The following is a 22,185-nucleotide window of genomic DNA, read 5'->3' as shown; positions in this document are numbered from 1 at the left end:
TCCTCCTTGTAGTGTTCCTCTTGTCCAATCATCTCCTATGACTGACTATCATAGGGTCCCACCACCTTACTCTTTACCTTCTTTCAATAACATAACACCTCCATCTCAATCTAACACATCCAATATGAATTCTTCAACTGAAGCGACCATTAACAATCTTGCACAAACTGTCTCTTCTTTACAGCAACAAATTGCCTCTATGAATCAATCTAAGTTTAGTGTGCCCACATTTGATGTTGCGAGCCCACTTTCTCTTGACATCGTTCGAGCTATCCCTCCTAAACATGTTGAAATCCCGCATTTGGAGCTTTATAATGGTAAAGGAGATCCTCTAACACATGTTAAGACTTTTCAAACAATTTGTACTGATTTTGCTTATGACCAAAGATTGCTTGCAAAACTGTTTACTAGAACATTAAGAGACAAAGCCCTACAATGGTATTGCTCGTTGCCTTCTTATTCTATTACTTCTTTCGAACAACTTGCAAATGCTTTCATTCAACAATTTCAAAACAATATAAGTCCTAAAGTTACTTTGATTGATTTAATGCATTGTAAACAAGGTGTTAAAGAAAAAGTGACTGATTTCATTGGTAGATATAAGCATTTGTATGCTCAAATTTCTTTTCCAGTGCCTGACAATGATATTCAAAGAATCTTTATTTCTAATTTACAAAAAGATATCCGAGACAAACTTCTGTTTTCTGAGTTTACTTCTTTCCAACAGTTGTGTGCAACTCTTCACAATTATCAACTGACTGTGAGTCAAATGGAACAATCACATCCTATGGCTCCGAGTGATAAGGGTGATAGCAGTCAACAACCATTTGGGAAGTTTAAACCGAACAGAGATTCCATCAAATTCAATGAAAACATCATCAACCACAATGTGAATGCAGCATCAGGTGTGCCTCCTATTTCTAAATTTTTCAAGAAAGAAAGAAAGTATACTCCTTTGAATGAATCATTGCATAGTATTATGAATAAGTTATTGGAACAAAATGTGCTTACTCTTCCTCCTATAAGGAAAATTGATCCTGCAAAGATTACTTCACCTTATTTTGATAACAAAGCCTTTTGTCAATTTCATCGTCAGCCTGGGCATGATACTGAAAAATGTTTTTCTTTAAAGGGTAAAATTCAAGATTTGATTGATAATAATACTATCTCTGTTTCCGGAGTGAATGATAAAGGCAACACATCTGTAGCTCCTCCTAACCAAAATCTTCAGATTTTTACTGATCCATTACCTTCTCATACCTCTAATGCAATTGAGGCTAATGATTCCTCTCTCTCATCTGATGGTCTTGTATCTATGACTCCGAATGTGATTAACTTTGTAGAGCAGCAAGAAAATCCTAAAGAACCTTCCATCACATTTGATTCTAGTGAAACCATTAGGGCACCTGATGGTCCTATATACATAGTTGCAAAAGTCAAGAATACACCTTGCCGTGGAGTGCTTATTGATCCTTCGTGCATGATTAATGTTATTACTGAAGAATTTCTTTTTACTTTGCAATTGAATCAAGTGATTTATGACAAAACAGATGTGATTGTGAAACTATTTGATGCATTTTCTTCTCCTGCAATTGGTTCTATTACATTGCCTATTGAGGTCCATAACAAATCCCTTGATGTGAACTTTGCTATTATTCCATCTTCCGAACAATTTCGTGTGAAGCTTGGCTATCCTTGGCTATCTTCCATGAAAGCTATTGCTTCTCCTATTCACAAGTGTTTGAAATTTCCCCATAATGGTGAAGTTGTTACTGTCAGTCATAGTCTCTTTAAACTAGCTGAAAGAACCTCTAGTGTTCCTATTGATTACTTTTGGCCTAAACAATTCCAATCTCTTCCTCCGCAAAGTGATCATCTTTTCAAATCTTATCAAAAGTGGAAAACAGATATGATCTTATCTTTAAGTGAACCTAGAACACCCAAAATTGATATTCCTATCGTTCTTGAGAAGGAAGTTCTTCCTTTGAAAGATAAAACTAATGTCTTTCCTCAAGAAGATTCCCAACCCGTTCCCATGGATATGACTATGTCTATGTCTAATAAACTTCCTAAAAGTAGACCTATACCTCCTCGTCATGATGGACTTGGTCTCCTTCCTAAACCAAATATTCCTCCCTTATATGGAGCAGTCCCTCCTCCTTCTTTTTATAGAGAGAAGAGACCTTCTTCTTCTCCTATTATCCAGCCTAAGAGACCACAACCTAAACACCCAAGTGATAAGGATGAGAACATTCCTCCTCCTCAATCTTCTCAACTTCCTACTAAGACTAGACGAAATCGTTCTGCACGCGAACGTCGATGAAAGCGTCGTCTTAGAGCTCAAGCAGCTGTTTCTCAAACTTTGCAATCTCCAAAAACACCTTCAACAAGCATTATTCCATTTTCTCCAAAATCTCCTAAACATAAGATGCATGATGGTCTTGATCCTGTGCGAGTTAAAGACCCTATTTTTATAAATCTTGATGATGCTATAGATGAAAATGTTACTCCTCTTGCTTCTGATAGTGAATATGAACTTGTTGATATTGATAACCATTTATCTAATGAATTTTCTAAAGCACTTATCCTAACTCCTAGACAAGAACAGCGTGGCTTGGAACATGAACATAGCCCTTGTTTGGATCTTGTGATAGCTCCATCTGCTGTGTTGAATGTTCCTCCTCTAGCGTGTTCCCTGCCTTCCCGAAACATTGATCAGCAAGATCGGGGGGTAGATGACGTGCTAGACTAGTTACATTAGCATAGCAAATTCTCTCCTCCTCTCTTGTGTTACTTCTTCTATATGTTATTCTCATTCTTCTATTTGTCGTCCTTAGTGTTGTCTACTTGAGGATGATGCAAAGCATTGAGATCTCTTTTGGTCTCTCTCATGTTGACTCAAAAGACACATGTGTTCCCTTCTTCTAGGTGACCTTCCTTGATTGGGGAATGAAGAACAATTATGCATACATACATATGATATATATACATGACTTATCATACAGCATACTGACCCCGAGGAACGCGAAGTCACCTCGTGCTTTGTGTTTTGTGTCTATTATCCTTGGGTTTATCTCACACTTGGGGGCTAAATCTTTGTGATAATGTGCTCCTTTCCTTTATCATTTCTTATGTGTATCACTACGTTAAAACAATCACCCCCGTTGAGGCGTGTGCGATCGCTTTAACGTAGGGGGGCATACACCCTGTCTATCTCTTCAAGATACTTGAAAATTTCTTGGCGAACTTAGCCTTGCCTTGAAAATTTTTGGTATTTCTTTTACATGACTCATAGTGAGGGAACCTTACTACTGACAGTCATGGTTCTCCCTCGTGATCTTCCCTTTTACTTTGTCAATCGAAGTCGTAAGATCCTTAGTCCACTGGGGGCTTGGTGTATCTTGCCTCCTTGACGTGGTGAAAGTCTTTCAATATTGTTTCCTTGTACTTTACCAGAAGTATGAGCATACATACTCCCGCTAAAGTGGGGGCTAAATGTAGCGTCCTAAAATTGCGACACTTGCAATTTCGACTGCATTTCAATCTTCACGATGGCGACGCAACACGCAACCTGAATGGAGACCCCGAAACCTGATTATGACACCAAAAACTGCATTTTCTTACACCCTGGCCTGAACCTCCTTTGCACCCTGCTGTCCCGGGAGGTGGGACCAGAGCGCCCAGCGCCCTGGTCCTTCAGGACCAGGGCGCCCAGCACCGTGGTCCCTGGGTCCTATTTTGGGCCCGGTCTCTTTTGGACTTCGGGTCTTTATGTTTGCAAATTGGAAAATTGTCTTTCCTAGTTGGCCTAAGGTCGGGAAAATCAGTCTATCAGCCCTAATTGACAAGTATATAAACTACATTTTCCTCTTTCATTCGACATGATGATAAAAAAGGCGTGGAAATTATACTCAAGCATTCAAGCATTCCTTCAAGCAATTGATCATTTCAAGTCTCCATTCAAGGCTAAGTGTTGCATTCAAGACAAGGATTCAACCATTGAAGAGGAGATCACTTACTACATACTACTACAACATACAACATACAACATCTATACCTTCGCACATAAGGATACAAACATCCTTACAACAAGGTATTAGTACTTGTTTTACATTACAGACATTTACATTTACAGCATTGCTCATTTCTTGGTTAATTCCAAAACTGGGGTTTGACCTAAAGGCAAACCCCTAATCCCTAACCCCCCAATCATCTTCACTTTTCTGTGTGTGGGTTGCAGGTACGCGGCTGAAATTGAAGATCTGGAATCCTTGTGCAGAGACGAACAGATCCCCCTTCGTTTCGCGGATTTTTCGGAGGACCGTGGCGCTCGGGCGCCATCGTCCCGACAACTTTTGCTCAAATTTGCAGGACAGCGCCGTATCGACATTTTACTGCTAATTCCAGGTCCGCAGCTTCATCCTATATCCCTATCTCAGTTTATAAGCGAATCTTTATCACTTTCTATGCATTCCTAGCTTAATTCTTCTATCAACATTCTTTACAAAAGAGGGTAGCCTTGCTTTCTTAACCCTTGAAACACATTTAGCATCCAATCTTGCATTGTGTGGGATTGGATCTTGTGGGTTTCAACCCCTCTTTTGAATGTAAAGTCTCTTCCCTAAGTGAAAACCATCAACCCTAGTGAATCTCCCTTCTCTCTCCTTGGAGTTGGAAGAGGGGAGAGCAACTAAGGTTCGATCGCGATTTTCCGCTTTACAAAGTGATTTTGAGTTATGATTCAAAAGATATAACTCTCAAAATCAACTAAACATTGTGAATTCTATTTATTTTCAAAAAAAATATTTCTATTACATGAATTCTCATAACTCTAAATAAAACTATCTAAATTATATTTTTTAAATCATGTTTATTAATAATAATTTTAATAAAGAAATATTTTTTAAAAAAATTAACATATATAAATATCTTTGAACCATTAATTTAAATTGTAATTAAAAAGAAGCCATTATTTTCAAATTGTAAATATATTCCAATAATGTTATGAAAAGGCCTTAAGCTTCGTATGCATACAATATCATCTCCATTGGAAGAACATATGTACTGGTTGAGAATTTTTATGTTAATTCATTTTAAACATTTCCACTAATTTCTGCAGCAACCTGAAACAGAACTTGAAATTAGAAGTTGATCGTTACCAATAAAAATGATTTATTTTTCATATTACGAAAGAGACAAGGCATAGAACATAGCGACTACCTTATGATCTCAGATAAGGACAAAATTATTCTCGACCAAAACACAGAGAGACTGCTCTACAGTAGAATCCTCCTGTGTAAGCTGTCATGCAGATCTCTTGTTAATATTTAGAGTTGTATGAAATGTTTGTATAAAAGAGTCTCATGCACCAAATAGCTGTTTCTGTTAACAAGTGCAGAGAAAATATAAATTCTGGTTTTAACATTAACAGGATGTGGTTCACCATTAATGACTACATCTAAGAGAATAACAGAGCAATCTCTGTTTTATTGAGCTTCCAGCAGCTTACAGATTTCATACATATTACATTAAAGAAACAAGAGGGAGACACGAAGAAACAGAAGAATAAGAACAGTCCAAGACTGTTGGACTTATCATTCCATAGTCTCCTTGATGAACTGAAATGAGACATTTTCATTAACTCTATTGTAAGAAAAACATTCAAACAGTAACATTATGAACATTATGAACAGTGGAAATCATATATCTATACATGAAAATTCTAAACAAGAGAATTTTCACCTTGTATTCCACTATTCTTATGAAAAGGTTGCCTCCTGACACACTCCATAGGTCTTAAGCATGGGAGATTCTCCCTCCTCTCATAGTCCACCTTGAGCTCCTCCATCCTGTTGTTCCCAATCCTAAAAGAATAGGCCAGTGGCAATATCATATCAGGATCCAGGGCATCCTCAGGAAACAGACAGAGAGTCATAGTGTTATTAAGGCTCTCACAGCCCAGTCTAAGCAAATACTCTTCACAGTACTTCAGCAGTGCCAACCCAACCCTAAATATAAACTCTAAACCCTCAGTGAAAAGAATGTCCCAAATCCTCTTAACAAAGTTCAGGGGAAATCTAGCAGCAAACATTGTCATACACCACCAAGGGAAATAAATTCTAGCTTTGATTTTTTCTTTCTCAAAGTGAGAAGCCAGCTTTGGGAGGTGATCCTTTAATAAACTCTCAAACTGAAAAACACACAAATCATAAATCTGATATGTATATATTCCCCTGAGTCCCCTGTTCCCTTCATGTTTCAGCCGTGCAGCCATGACCCAGAATGCTTCTTCTTCATTCAGGTAGACAAGAAGTAATGCTGCTATATAACTCATTCCTTCTGTGTACCCAACTTCTGAATCATAGTTTGCATAGGCCCTTAAGACATTGTACAGAGACCCTGTACTGATGGCCTGGTTAGAGAATTGCTGGGACTCTAGAGTTTTATGAATGTCTTTAACAATCCCCATGTTTTCAATTCTGCGCAAGGGCTGATTTGACAAAGAGTTGGATTGAGTTAGAAGTTGATGATACAGTCCTTGGTAGGAATGGAGAAGGTGGTAACCCTTAGATGTAAATTGCCAGGCATGGGAACGAACAGAGTCTGGAATACCTTCTCTTATGCCTATTTCCACTAGTTCTGCTCTGGTTTTGAGGTACAGATCCCAGTCTGCTGGAGACTTTATCTGTTTTAGCATTTCTTTCAACTGGTTTGTGCGAATTGTTTTTAATTCTTGGTTATGGGGGCTTATTGATGATGACGAGGCATTGTATTTAGTTGAATCAGATTCAGATCTTCTTGTTCTGTGCAGATCATATTTCTTCATTTCTTTAGTGTTGCCAGAAAAAATTAGGTTGAAAGGTTCTAGGCACTGCAATGGAATTCGAAATATGAAATGATTTCAAATATCTTATGAAGATTTGAAGAAAGATGCTTGCAATGGTTGCATCTGTTGGTAAATAATGTAAAAGAATAAGTATAAATTAACAATAATGGAAATGCAATTAGATAAATAAACAATAATGGAACAAGATTATTTCTCTGATTGTGTTATTAAAATTCATTACACTGCTGACAATGTTACTGCATTTTAAAGGGGCATGAAACGAACCAGATATTTCGTAAATAAGAAATTTAGTTATGAAAATGAATTTTGGAAAATCCTTTGACCTATATATTTCTTGTTTAATTATATATATATGTAATCTTATTTCAGTTATAACAATTTTCTTTTTATGGTCATTAATTTGTTTTAGCTATTTGATATGGGAGCACAAGCTTTAGGCAGAAACTTCTTTGGCTAAAAGCCAAGAACTGAGGGGTATCCATTCTGCCAAATTCACTCGGACACGATCCTGACCTCATCACTTATGATGTTAGAGCCTTGCACTCAATGAAACGCTATCCCTGATGGGGCTCATTAAGAACCATTCAACTTCATAATTTAGATTTTTACTTATTTTTGATAATGAGCTTTAAGAATTTGACAATAATAAAAGTTTAAGATCTTTAATTTTATTTTTTTCATATTGAAATACATGTAGAGAAGGTGATAAGGTGATGTTTGAGTTTCAATGCTTTGAAGATCTTTTCAACTATTAAGGTATGCATCATGGATAATAAGACACGTCATTTTTTGCTAACTTTTTGTTGGATTTTCTTTGATAAGGCCTTGTCACTATTGTACCCTCCCTTATAATCATCTTTGCTCTATAATGTTTGCCCCTCCTTTTTTTATTAAGTACGTTAGACTCATCTAACCCATTGTAATAAAAATATCGATCATTCTCTTACTTTTTGTTGGTTCTCTTGATGTGAAGGAGCCACAAATCACTTGTAGCACTAAAAACTCAAATCTGCTCCTTACACTCTTACCCCATGTCCCCATGCAACTATTTAAGTCCATTTTTTTCTTGGAGTGGACCGCATTTGATGTCATAGGTCCGGATGTCCCAATTTGTGTAATATTGTATATTATATATGTGGCCGACCTAGTTTAGGGTTTCAATGAATTATCTTGTATAATTAGGAGTGTGGATGTATGAGTTGAGTATGGGATGAATATGAATTGATGTGGAGTAGATGTCACTAATGTGCAAGCAGATTTGATATTGCAAAAGTGTAAAAGATAGTTGAGATGATGTTTGGAATTAGATATGTTTGCGATGATATTGGTCGTTTGACATAGTGGTTCAAGGATAGTTTCATGATCGGGAGATCTTATTTCATTTCAGCTCATTTGTTCCTTTACACCTACCGAAAGGTGTGTTCCTTTTAACAATTTGTGCACCTTTGTATCTTGTCCTAAGGTTGTGTGCCTCAGTCTTGCAAATCCTTTCAAGGGCAGTGAGCTCCTTGGCCTTGAGCCTAAACATTGTAATCATTTATTCATATTGTGAGTGTAATTTTCACTGTGATTTTTCCCTATTCAGGGTTTTCCAGGTAAATCTGGTGTTCATGTATTTGTTGTGTTATGTGCTTTCATATTTCACAATTGCAGTAATAAGCTAATTGTGGTTTAAAGTTAGATAGATTGGAAGTGAAGCGTTTTGAGGTTCGGATTGATTCACACACTCCCCTCAGTCTTATGGTGTGTTAAACAAACCAATCCTTGGAAAGCTTGGAGAGGTAAGATCAATCATCTACTTGAAAAGTAAGGAATAATCTTGTCTATATGTAGTTGTGTTTCAATGGAGTCTTGTGTTTGTTGGTATTAATCTTATTTTGTTTGTGTGATTTTGTGTTTTTTGGTCATAAGTTTCATTATAAAATATGTTTTATATATTGATGAGAGAAACCCTAAATGAGGGGTTTAGAAATGTGTGAAATATTCATAGGAATTGGCTTACTCCTTTGCGAAGGAGGAGATTGGTTATGAGCTCCCTTGTGATTATAATTTATCTTGTGGAAGGAAGGTTGATGTTAATTGTTATAAGTCTATGATGGAAGAAAATGTAATTATATTCTTACGAAGGAGTTATATACATTATAATGATGAGTTTCATTTCATTAGTCAATAATTTCCCCTTTTAGATAGAGCTCCCTTTTCTTCCCTTATTTGAATCTTGACCAATTTTATTGCTTTTACAAGTCTTTTGGTAGTTTGGGTTTAGTCTTATTGTTTTGAGGAATGTTGATTTTTCACTCCTTGTGCATTTGCAACTCATTTTATTTTAGGGCCTCCTAGCTCAAGGGTGGATGTGTAAGCAAGTCCAATAGTTTGGAGGTGAGCAACCTCCATTGGCCTTGTTGTGGAGTTTGTTCTATACTTTTAATATGAAGGAAGAAGTGTCAAGATTCAATTGCCAATAGAGTATACTAATTATGTTCAACCTTGAGTTTAGAGTTTTAAGATTTCCCTTGATCTTTAAGAGGGTTGATGCAAGTGATTTTGTGATGTACTATTATTGAGTTTGGCAGTTCTTCAAGTTGTTTATGTGTTTTATGATAACCTTTGTGTATATAAAAAGAAGAGAATGTGTTGTAATGATTTATAATGATTATTTAATACAAGGAAATATGGTATGCTTTAGTATGAATGAATATGAAAGATATTTTATTTATCAAGAAAAATTAAAGAATGAGTATTATTGTCTTTTGACATCATTGGTTATCTAATTAAAAGAAACGTATATTATTTTCTTGTATCCTTCTCAAAAAACAAAATTTATCAGAGCATTCATAATGTGTAGTGTAGTTGCATGATTTTGGAAGAAAAAGAGAGAAATATGTGTATCTATGTTTGATTTGTCTATTGACATCATTGGTTGTCTAATCAAATGAAATGTGTGTCATCTTCTTGTGCCCTTCTCAAAAAGAAATTGTTAGAGCATTGATAATGTATTGAGCGTAGTTGCATGATTTTGAAAGAAAAGGAAAGAAAATATGTGTGTGCATGTTTTGTTGGATTGTTTTTAATCCCTTTATATGCATACATACATATGTATGTATATATGTTTGTATAAAGTGGTGGATAGATTGGATTTTTCCTTGTAAAGATCTCAACTAACAGATTTTCCTCGGTGGTGGCATCTCAAGTATGGCTTTTACTTTTTCAGGATTAGCTTCAATTCCCTTAGAAGATACAATGTATCCAACGATTTTCCCTGAGGTTATCCTAAAGATGCATTTCTTTGGATTTAATCGGACTTTATATTTTTCCAACCTTGTAAAGATTTTATCCATGATTTCTAAATGTCCCTCCTTGATGTAAGATTTTCCAAGCAAGTCATCTACATAATCTTCTAGATATATATGCATCATGCCATGAAAGATAGTGGTCATTGCACGTTGATAAGTAGCTCTGGCATTCATCAATCTGAAGGGCATGGCATTCCAACAAAAAGTTCCCCAAGGACAAGTGAATGTTGTTTTGATCTGGTATTCAGGAGCAATTTTGATCTGATCATAGCCCAAGAACCCATCCATGAGGGATAACATCTCGTGTCCTACTGTGGAATCCACTATCATGTCAATATTTTGAAGTGGTAAGTCATCTTTAGGATAAGCTTTATTTAAATCTTGGAAATCTATGCAAACACAAACACTCCCATCAAGTTTTGAAATGGGTACCAAGTTTGAAATCCATTTAGCATAATCAATAGGTCTTATAAATCCAGCATCTAGCAACTTTTGTAATTCTGCTTTTACCAATAGTGCCACATGAGGGTGCATTTTTCTCAATTTTTGTTTGATAGGTTTTGCCCCCGGTGGTAAAGACAAGTGATGCATAATCTTTGGTTGCTCCTTTGTGTCCAAGTTTGTCAGTACTATCTTTTCCACTAACATAGATGACTTCTCATGGTATATTGCTAGGGGAAGTGTGTCAAGCCTTCCATCCTGAGGCTCCTCAGAGAGGGTTTCGCCTTCGGATACATCCTTTATTTTTACTTTTTTGGGCTCTAATAGCACCACAAAGCGGTTTTCACTAAAAGACCTATTGACATTTTTCATAATTTTGAGACCGAAAGGCTTGGCACCTTCTCCAAAGTAAGTTGCATTGTTGAGTTCTATGGTGAATCCATCCTTATGATCTCCAAGGGGTAAATCACTTCGTGCTCCAATAAAGTTTATGATTACCTCATCATTTTGAAAAACATCTAACTAAGGTTCTCCCTCATAGTCCCAATCAATAAGTTGTGCATGAACAAGAGGTAAAGGATCATGATTAGGTTCAAGGTTTTGAATAGGCTCAAGGGTACAAATAGAATCATAGTCATATATATCAATGGAATCGTTAGAGTAATCGATGGTACCTTCCTCGTCATTCTGTGTTGCATTAGAAGACTCCCCTACCTTACTTGAGTTACCCTTAGTACTCAAGGTCTTATCTTTATGTGTATCATACCCTAGACTAGGAACCTTACGTCCACCATCAGGTTTGATCGGTTCAAGTATACCTTGTTTGTGTAAACCAAGAGGACTGTGACCATCATAGCCATATCTTTTCATTATTTTCAATCCCTTTGCATATTGCTCAGCTGGTATTTTGACTTCAGGTTCTGCAATTTGCGCTTTCTCGGTATCTTCATCTTTGTATAACCATCTCAAGTGGTCCTCTTCTTCCATTTCATCATATAAAGATCCCCATTTTTTAAAAACAGTAGGATTATAGACTATAGTAGTGGCGTCCGATGTGGTATCAGTAATTTGTGGTTTTCCATAAGTGCGAGGGGACAAAGGTAGATTTCCAATGTAGAGAGCACGACTCATAGATTACTCCCCTACTCCATGGTCTTTTACTTTTATTTTAATCTCAGCTTCATTGGATTTTAAAGTGGATGATTTTAAGGATTCGGGATCAATGTATGCTTGGGAAGGAGGTGCTTCACAATTACTAGGAATGATGGATCCAGTCTTAGAACTCAAATTGTTGCAATACATAAAAGGGTTTGGATCTCCTGGTATAGTTACCTCAACACCATTGTGTGGAAATTTGATACATTAATGGTAGGTAGAAGGTACATCTTGCATTGCATGGATCCAAGGCCTTCCAAGGAGAATATTATAGGTCAAGGGGAGATCAAGGACTTGAAAAAACACATCCTTCACCATAGGTCTCACTTTGATAGGCAATGTAACTGATCCCTTGGATGAGTGTTCCTCTTCATCATATGTCTTTATCGTAATGTTTTTCTTTGGATCAACTGCATTTTCATCACACCCAAGCTCTTTAATCAATTTCAGGGATCAACTGCATTTTCATCACATCCAAGCTCTCTAATCAATTTCAGGGATCAACTGCATTTTCATCACACCCAAGCTCTCTAATCAATTTCTAATCATCATTTATCTTTATAGTTCCATCGTCAATAAGTGTTTGTTCGATATGAAATCCCATGTCTATGACCTCATCAAAGGTGTCCAAACACTTGAGGTGAAGTTCTCTTCCAATTTCCTTGTTTAAATTGCGACAAAAGAGGTCAACAAGTTGCTTATCGGGAATGTCATAAGGTACTTTTTTTGTCAAATGTCTCCATGTTTGCAAAAATGATATGAAGGAATCTCCTTGTTTTTGTTTTTGTTTTTGTTTTTGTTTTGTATTGAAGAGGTCCATCATGGTCACCTCTTATTTGTAGTTGTAAGCATAGTGTGAGACAAACTTATCAGCCAATTCCTGGAAAGATTTGATAATTGGAGGTAATCGGGAGAACCATTACATAGCGCTTCCTCCAAGAGTGTGAGAAAAGAGTCTCATGAGGTATGTTTCATCTACTGCAAATTCTAAAGTAGTAGCACAAAAATCTCTCAAGTGATCTTTAAGGTCCCCTTTTCCTCTATACTTATCCAATTTTGGTATCTCCCAATGACTAGGAAAAGGTGGCATCGAAATACTCGGATCAAAAGGATAGGGAGATATGTCCTCAATAGAAAACTTGTGTGATGATGCCTTCTTATTCTTGAGAGTGTCTATTTCTTGTCTCAATGCTCTCAATGCTCTCAATTCACTCAAAACGGGATCATTGGTAGGCATAGGTTTCGATGTTTTCATAGATCTCTTGTATTTTGGTTGCAAGTAAAAAGGTCTATGATCTTTTATCCTCTCCTCATTGTTTGTCCTTGCAAGTTTAGACTCAGTAACTCTTGGTTTGTCCTTAATTATGAGCAATGATATGTCAAAACCAGGTGGCAAATTAATTCCCTCATCAACAAGGGCTTTAAAGTATGCTTGTGGATCACATTTAACCACCTCTTTAAGGAGTTTAGTAAATCTATGGTTGTGAAACACTTCGTCAATAGTAGATTGAGTTATTTCTTCATCACTTGTTTCCCTGGTTTCACTGGTCACAATGCTAATGTGTTCTTCATCAAAATTAATAAGGTTGTCTCCATCTCTAAATAGATGATTTTGAAACATTTTGATTCTTGAGTTAGGAGACATAAGCGATTGTTCTAATCTTTGACCTAGGACAATGTATGAGACTATAGATGGAATGTAAACCCTAAAATGCAAAGGGGGACCTATATGATATGAGTGAAATTGGGATAAAACTAAGGATCAATGTAAAGATGAAATCTATGTGATGTGACTACTAAAGGATTGATGCAAAAATGCAATCTATATGATAGGAAAGTGATGTGCAGCTAAATCTTAAATGGGATATGATGATGAATGATGTTTTATGCAAGGACTAAGGATACTCTAGGTCTGAAAATATTTCCAATGTGGGGTTTGACTTGTGCTATGATGGATAGACATAAGGATAAGCTATCAAAGAGAGGGCATGTTATGATAGGAGATGATGAACTCCAAGTGGAATACCAACTCAAAGACACTGATAGGCTCCCTAGCTCAAGGAAGATGCACCTCAAGTGATATGGGGGATTAATGATCAAAATTTGATGTCAATCCTAAGACGAGAAATCCAAAGTGCAAACAATGTTTTTGGGTTTTTTTTTGGATTTTTTTGAGTTTTGGATTTTTTGGGTTTTGGATTTTGGTATGCAAGTAATAATGAAATGCTATGACCAATGATGAAATGACCTAAGTCACTTATGCAAGGTTTAAGGTTATGTCCTAAAGGAGTGATGGAAGGCTATGCAAATATTATGGGTATACCGTATGATCTAAGGGAATTTTGCAAGGGTATGTGTATGTGCAGGATCATGGTGTGCCAAAACAAGCTCTTAAGTGGCAATGAAATTTCAGAAAATCAGAGTTATGCAACTTGACATGAAAATTTGAATAAGTTGTGAACATTATTTTTAAAATATGTAAAAAGAGAATCTATAGAAAATTGAATGTAGTTTCTAAGCTACTAGTTGTTTTTTCGAAAAAAAAAATCCTATTTGATGAAAATTTCAAATTTCAATACAGTGGTACTAAAATTTCAGGAAAAAGATAGGAAGTAGACATATGTCTGACCACCTTAATCACAATCAAATCATAATTTTTTTTATAATATTTATAATATAAGTTGTAAAGCGGAAAATCGCTGTCGAACCCCAGTTGGTCTCCCCTCTTCCAACTCCGAGGAGAGAGAAGGGAGGTTCGCTAGGATTCAATGGGTTTTCACTTAGGGGGAAGACTTTACATTCAAAAGAGGGGTTGAAACTCATAAGATCCAATCCCACACAAGGTAAGATTGGATGCTAGATGAATTTCAAGGGTTTGGAAAGCAAAGCTACCCTCTTTTGTAAAGAATGTTGATTAAGGAAATTAAGCTAAGAATACATAGAAAGTCATAAAGATTCGCTTATAAACTGAGTTTAGGTTATAGGATGAAGCTGCGGACCTAGAATTAGCAGTAAAATGTCGATACGGCGCTGTCCTGCAAATTTGAGCAAAAGTTGTCGGGACGATGGCACCCGGCGCCACGGTCCTCCGAAAAATCCGCAAAACGAAGGGGGATCGGTTCGTCTCTGCACAAGGATTCCAGATCTTCAATCTCAGTCGCGTACCTGCAACCTTGTTCTAAGGATGTTTGTATCCTTATGTGCGAAGGTTTAGATGTTGTATGTTGTAGTATGTAGCATGTAATAAGTGATCTCCTCTTCAATGGTTGAATCCTTGACTTGAATGCAACACTTAGCCTTGAATGGAGACTTGAAATGATCAATTGCTTGAATGCTTGAATGCTTGAGTATAGTTTCCACGCCTTTTCCATCATATTGAATGAGAGAGGAAAATGTAGTTTATATACTTGTCAACTAGGGCTGATAGACTGATTTTCCCGACCTTAGGCCGACCAGGGAAGTATATTTCCAAATTGCAATCAAAAAGACCCGATACCACTTAGGAGACCGGGCCCAAAATAGGACCCAGGGACCAGGGCGCTGGGCGCCATGGTCCTGGAGGACCAGGGCGCTGGGTGCCTTGGTCCTGAGGGACCAGGGCGCTGCTCTGGTCCCACCTCCGGGACAGCGGGGTACAAAGGAGGTTCAGGCCAGGGTGCATGAAAAATGCAGTTTTCAGTGTCGTGAGCAAGTTTTGGGGTCTCCATTCAGGTTGCGTGTTGCGTCGCCATCGTGAAGACCGAAATGCAGTCGAAATTGCAAGTGTCACAATTTTAGGACGCTACATTTAGCCCCCACTTTAGCGGGAGTATGTATGCTCATACTTTCGGTAAAGTACAAGGAAACAACATTGAAAGACTTTCACCACGTCAAGGAGGCAAGACACACCAAGCCCCCAGTGGACTAAGGATCTTACGACTTCGATTGACAAAGTAAAAGGGAAGATCACGAGGGAGAACCATGACTGTCAATAGTAAGGTTCCCTCACTATGAGTCATGCAAAAAGAAATACCAAAAATTTTCAAGACAAAGCTAAGTTTGCCAAGAAATTTTCAAGTATCTTTGAAAGGATAGACAGGGTGTATGCCCCCCTACGTTAAAGCGATCGCACACGCCTCAACGGGGGTGATTGTTTTAACGTAGTGATACACATAGGAAACGAGAAAGGAAAGGAGCACGTTACCACAAGGATTTATCCCCCAAGTGTGAGATAAACCCAAGGATAATGAACACAAACACAAAGCACGAGGTGACTTCTCTTTCCTCGGGGTCAGTATGCTGTATGATAAGTCATGTATATATCATATGTATGTATGCATAATTGTTCTTCATTCCCCAATCAAGGAAGGTCACCTAGAAGAAGGGAACACATGTGTCTTTTGAGTCAACATGAGAGAGACCAAAGAGATCTCAATGCTTTGCATCGTCTTCAAGTAGACAACACTAAGGACGACAAATAGAAGAATGAGAATAACATATAGAAGAAGTAACCAAAGAGAGGGGGAGAGAATCTGCCATGCTAATGTAACTAGTCTAGCACGTCATCTACCCCCCGATCTTGCTGATCAATGTTTCGGGAAGGCAGGGAACACGCTAGAGGAGGAACATCCAACACAGTAGATGGAGCTATCACAAGATCCAAACAAGGGCTATGTTCATGTTCCAAGCCATGTTGTTCTTGTCTAGGAGCTAGGATAAGTGCTTTAGAAAATTCATTAGATAAATGGTTATCAACATCAACAAGTTCATATTCACTATCAGAAGCAAGAGGAGTAACATTTTCATCATGCATAACATTTTCATCTATATCATCATCAAGATTTATAAAAATAGGATCTTTAACTCGCACAGGATCAAGACCATCATGCATCTTATGTTTAGGAGATTTAGGCTCAATATCCGGCTGAGGAGAAAATGGAATAATGCTTGTTGAAGGTGTTTTTGGAGATTGCAAAGTTTGAGAAGCAGCTGCTTGAGCCCTAAGACGACGCTTTCGTCGACGTTCCCGTGCAGAACGATTACGTCTAGTCTTAGTAGGAAGTGTAGAAGATAGAGGAGGAGGAATGTTCTCATCCTTATCACTTGGATGTTTAGGTTGTGGTCTCTTAGGCTGGATAATAGGAGAAGAAGAAGGTCTCTTCTCTCTATAAAAGGAAGGAGGAGGAACCGCTCCATATAAAGGAGGAATTTTTGGATTAGGGAGAAGACCAAGTCCATCATGACGAGGAGGTATAGATCTACTCTTAGAAGATTTATTAAGCATAGACATAGTTACATCCATGGGGACGGGTTGGGCATCTTCTTGGGGAAAGACATTAGTTTTGTCTTTCAAAGGAAGAATTTCCTTCTCAAGAATGATAGGAATGTCAAGTTTAGGTGTTCTAGGTTCACTTAGAGATAGGATCATATCTGTTTTCCACTTTTGATAAGATTTAAAAAGATGATCACTTCGCGGAGGAAGAGATTGGAATTGTTTAGGCCAAAAGTAATCAATAGGAACACTAGAGGTTCTTTCAGCTGGTTTAAAGAGACTATGATTGACAGTAACAACTTCACCATTATGGGGAAATTTCAAACACTTATGAATAGGAGAAGCAATAGCTTTCATGGAAGATAGCCAAGGATGGCCAAGCTTCACACGAAATTGTTCGGATGAAGGGATAATAGCAAAGTTCACATCAAGAGATTTGTAATGGACCTCAATAGGCAATGTAATAGAACCAATTGCAGGAGAAGAAAATGCATCAAATAGTTTCACAATCACATCTGTTTTGTCATATATCACTTGATTCAATTGCAAAGTAAAAAGAAATTCTTCAGTAATAACATTAACCATGCACGAAGGATCAATAAGCACTCCACGGCAAGGTGTATTTTTGACTTTTGCAACTATGTATAAAGGACCATCAGGTGCTCTAATGGTTTCACTAGAGTTAAATGTGATGGAAGGTTCTTTAGGGATTTCGTGCTGCTCTACAAAGTTAATCACATTCGGAGTCATAGACACAAGACCATCAGATGAGAAAGAGGAATCATTAGCCTAAATCGCATTAGAGGTATGAGAGGTATGAGAAGGTAATGGATCAGTAAAAATCTGAAGATTTTGGTTAGGAGGAGCTACAGATGTGTTGCCTTTATCATTCACTCCAGAAACAGAAATAGTATTGTTATCAATCAAATCTTGAATTTTACCCTTTAAAGAAAAACATTTTTCAGTATCATGACCAGGCTGACGATGAAAATGACAAAAAGCTTTGTGATCAAAATAAGGTGAAGTAATCTTTGCAGGATCAATTTGTCTTACAGGAGGAAGAGTAAGCACATTTTGTCCCAATAACTTATTCATAATATCATGCAATGATTCATTCAAAGGAGTATACTTTCTTTCTTTCCTGAAAAATTTAGAAATAGGAGGCACACCTAATGCTGCATTCACATTGTTCTTGATGATGTTTTCATTGAATTTGATGGAATCTCTGTTCGGTTTAAACTTCCCAAATGGTTGTTGACTGCTATCACCCTTATCACTCGGAGCCATAGGATGTGATTGTTCCATTTGACTCACAGTCAGTTGATAATTGTGAAGAGTGGCACACAACTGTTGGAAAGAAGTAAACTCAGAAAACAGAAGTTTGTCTCGAATGTCTTTTTGCAAATTAGAAATAAAGATTCTTTGAATATCATTATCAGGCACTGGAAAAGAAATTTGAGCATACAAATGCTTATATCTACCAATGAAATCAGTCACTTTTTCTTTAACACCTTGTTTACAATGCATTAAATCAATCAAAGTAACTTTAGGACTTATATTGTTTTGAAATTGTTGAATGAAAGCATTTGCAAGTTGTTCGAAAGAAGTAATAGAATAAGAAGGCAACGAGCAATACCATTGTAGGGCTTTGTCTCTTAATGTTCTGGTGAATAGTTTTGCAAGCAACCTTGGGTCGTAAGCAAAATCAGTACAAATTGTTTGAAAAGTCTTAACATGTGTTAGAGGATCTCCTTTACCATTATAAAGCTCCAGATGCGGGATTTAAACATGTTTAGGAGGGATAGCTCGAACAATGTCAAGAGAAAGTGGGCTCGCAACATCAAATGTGGGCACACTAAACTTAGATTGATTCATAGAGGCAATTTGTTGTTGTAAAGAAGAGACAGTTTGTGCAAGATTATTAATGGTAGCTTCAGTCGAAGAATTCATATTGGATTTGTTAGATTGAGATGGAGGTGTGATGTTATTGAAAGAGGGTAAAGAGTAAGGTGGTGGGACCCTATGATAGTCAACCATAGGGGATGATTGGATAGGAGGAACACTACAAGGAGGAATGGAATGGTTAAATGAATTGCCCCCTTGCATCATGTTCATTTGTGAAGATGTAATAGGAACACTCATTGAAGGAATGTACGAAGAAGTTGGATTGTATGAAGGAAGGGGATTAATTGAAGAAGAGGGATTGCCCCCATGACTGGTAATCACAGGAGGAATGTCTTGTATAGAGGTAGCCATTATGTTTGATGTAAAGGTAGGTATACTAGCAATAGGAGTTGTCAAAGGAATAGAATGATTAACTTGTGTAGGAGGTTGTGTATAACCTAAAGATTCAGCACAACTCTTCATAGGCATCACATTCGAATCCACAATATGTGCAATACCACGCAAAACATCAATTCCATTCTTATCACTTTGTAGCATGCGTTTTAGACCCTCAATTAAAGGAAGAGCTTGACTATCGGGATACTCATGAGACATCCGTTGGTGAAAATTGTCAAATTGGTTATCCAATTTGGAAAGTTGTTCAACGGAAACTTCATGGAGAGCTTCTTCATCATTCGGAGGATTAGAGGAATTACCCATGTCCTCGTTAAAAAGACTATTCAAATTAGGTTCCATCTCCTCGGTAGTTAAACCTCGAAAAGACTTAATTCTACGGCTTCATCTAACGGGAACAGTATAAGTAGGGCTTATTGTTGTAAAACTCATGCACTAGAGAGAGAGAAAAGATTTTGAATTTAGAGGTAGCAATTTTCAGTAAAAACAGCCAATCTTCCAGATTTAAGCTGTTAAATGCAATCACAACAGTCTCCCGAAATTTCGGAAAAAATGTTCGGGACCGTGGCGCTCGGAGTGCAACACGGTCCTTGCAACTTTTTTTGAAATTTGCAGGGATGAAAGGTATGATGATTTTAGAGCTAATCTGAAAAAATTGAGTGATTTTACGATCTGTAGATAGGCCAAATTAAAGTTGCAATTTCAAAATTGAACCCTATCAAGATTGTCGAAAAATGCAAAATTTTGAATTTTGAAAAAGAGAGGGAAACTGAAATTTTGAATTTTATGATTTTAGAGGGAATGTCAAGAGCAATGCAAATTTTGAATTTTGAAAATTGACTCAATTTCACGCAAAATTCAATTTTGAAAGCGGAAATCAAGGTTGTTGTAATTAAGCACTTAATTTCAAAAGCCACAAAATGCAAGAATTTGAATAAAGCACTGAAATTTCGAATGAATAAAAACACACTTTTCAGATTTAGGACAGTAAGAACACAATTTTGACACAAAATTTCAGTTTCGATAATTTTTGAATGATTAGGAGCCTTAAACCAAGCAATCACAAGACCAACTTTGACTGTAATTTTGAAAGTGTTATAATTGACAAAATCAGCCAAAATTCTGGATTTTAGCAGGAAAATACAGCAAGATCTCGCTCCCGAAATTTTGGAAAAAATGTCGGGGACGATGGCGCTCGGAGTGCAACACGGTCCTCGCAACTTTTTTCCAAATTTTCAGGGATGAAAGATATTGTGATTTTATTGCAGAATCCAAAGTTACAGCTGATTTGGAGATGTTTTGATTGGTCAAATTGTCGGACAAAGGTTGAATCAAGAGGGTTTCAAAAATTAGGGTTTTGACATTTAACCACTTAATTTTCAAAATTAAAGTACAGATATGAATTGAAAATTTGTAATAGAAAAGTAGATCTGAAGCAAGCATTAATAATTAAACATTTCGCAAGTCCAATGTTCAAAAAGAAAATTTAGGGTTTTTATGCAATCACCTCTAAAATTTTGCAAAAGATCAAACATGGAAATGTAATCAAGGAATCAAATTTCAGATCTAGGCATGAAAAATCAGAAAGGATGTTCACGTCAGGTTCACCAAAATGTAAAGCGGAAAATCGCTGTCGAACCCCAGTTGGTCTCCCCTCTTCCAACTCCAAGGAGAGAGAAGGGAGGTTCGCTAGGATTCGATGGGTTTTCACTTAGGGGGAAGACTTTACATTCAAAAGAGGGGTTGAAACTCATAAGATCCAATCCCACACAAGGTAAGATTGGATGCTAGATGAATTTCAAGGGTTTGGAAAGCAAAGCTACCCTCTTTTGTAAAGAATGTTGATTAAGGAAACTAAGCTAAGAATGCATAGAAAGTCATAAAGATTCGCTTATAAACTGAGTTTAGGTTATAGGATGAAGCTGCGGACCTGGAATTAGCAGTAAAATGTCGATACGGCGCTGTCCTGCAAATTTGAGCAAAAGTTGTCGGGACGATGGCGCCCGGCGCCACGGTCCTCCGAAAAATCCGCGAAATGAAGGGGGATCGGTTCGTCTCTGCACAAGGATTCCACATCTTCAATCTCAGCCGCGTACCTGCAACCTTGTTCTAAGGATGTTTGTATCCTTATGTGCGAAGGTTTAGATGTTGTATGTTGTAGTATGTAGCATGTAATAAGTGATCTCCTCTTCAATGGTTGAATCCTTGACTTGAATGCAACACTTAGCCTTGAATGGAGACTTGAAATGATCAATTGCTTGAATGCTTGAATGCTTGAGTATAGTTTCCACGCCTTTTCCATCATATCGAATGAGAGAGGAAAATGTAGTTTATATACTTGTCAATTAGGGCTGATAGACTGATTTTCCCGACCTTAGGCCGACCAGGGAAGTATATTTCCAAATTGCAATCAAAAAGACCCGATACCACTTAGGAGACCGGGCCCAAAATAGGACCCAGGGACCAGGGCGCTGGGCGCCATGGTCCTGGAGGACCAGGGCGAAGGGCGCCCTGGTCCTGAGGGACCAGGGCGCTGGGCGCTCTGGTCCCACCTCCGGGACAGCGGGGTGCAAAGGAGGTTCAGGCCAGGGTGCATGAAAAATGTAGTTTTCAGTGTCGTGAGCAAGTTTTGGGGTCTCCATTCAGGTTGCGTGTTGCGTCGCCATCGTGAAGACCGAAATGCAGTCGAAATTGCAAGTGTCGCAATTTTAGGACGCTACATAAGTATTAGACTCGTGTCTGGATGTGACACATATTTTTATAATTTTTTATAAAGTAAATAATTATTGATGAATTTTTTACTACAGCTTTTCAGAAATTCAGAAAATCCTACATCTAGCCACCTTAACTTGGTCAAAAACTTATGAATTTTTTTTATTTTTATTTTTTCCCTATAGTAG

At 37.4% G+C, this 22,185-nt stretch overlaps 1 protein-coding gene across 1 annotated transcript; it reads right to left on the bottom strand.

Moving 5' to 3' along the window:
• Positions 1-5,722: 5,722 nt before the first annotated feature.
• LOC131053070 (uncharacterized) lies at positions 5,723-6,826 on the bottom strand. The gene has a single exon (XM_057987674.2). It carries the CDS (start codon positions 6,824-6,826, stop codon positions 5,723-5,725), a length of 1,104 nt encoding a protein of 367 aa, XP_057843657.2.
• Positions 6,827-22,185: the final 15,359 nt, after the last annotated feature.

The sequence above is a fragment of the Cryptomeria japonica genome, chromosome 8 (assembly GCF_030272615.1).
Source record: "Cryptomeria japonica chromosome 8, Sugi_1.0, whole genome shotgun sequence".
Lineage (NCBI taxonomy): Eukaryota > Viridiplantae > Streptophyta > Pinopsida > Cupressales > Cupressaceae > Cryptomeria > Cryptomeria japonica.
The sequence above is the reverse complement of the archived record's forward strand: the minus strand, read 5'-3'. Positions and strand labels throughout refer to the sequence as shown.

Excerpts from the sequence above, each read along its gene's own strand:
- LOC131053070 (XM_057987674.2), bottom strand. The coding sequence starts at position 6,826 with ATGAAGAAATATGATCTGCACAGAACAAGAAGATCTGAATCTGATTCA.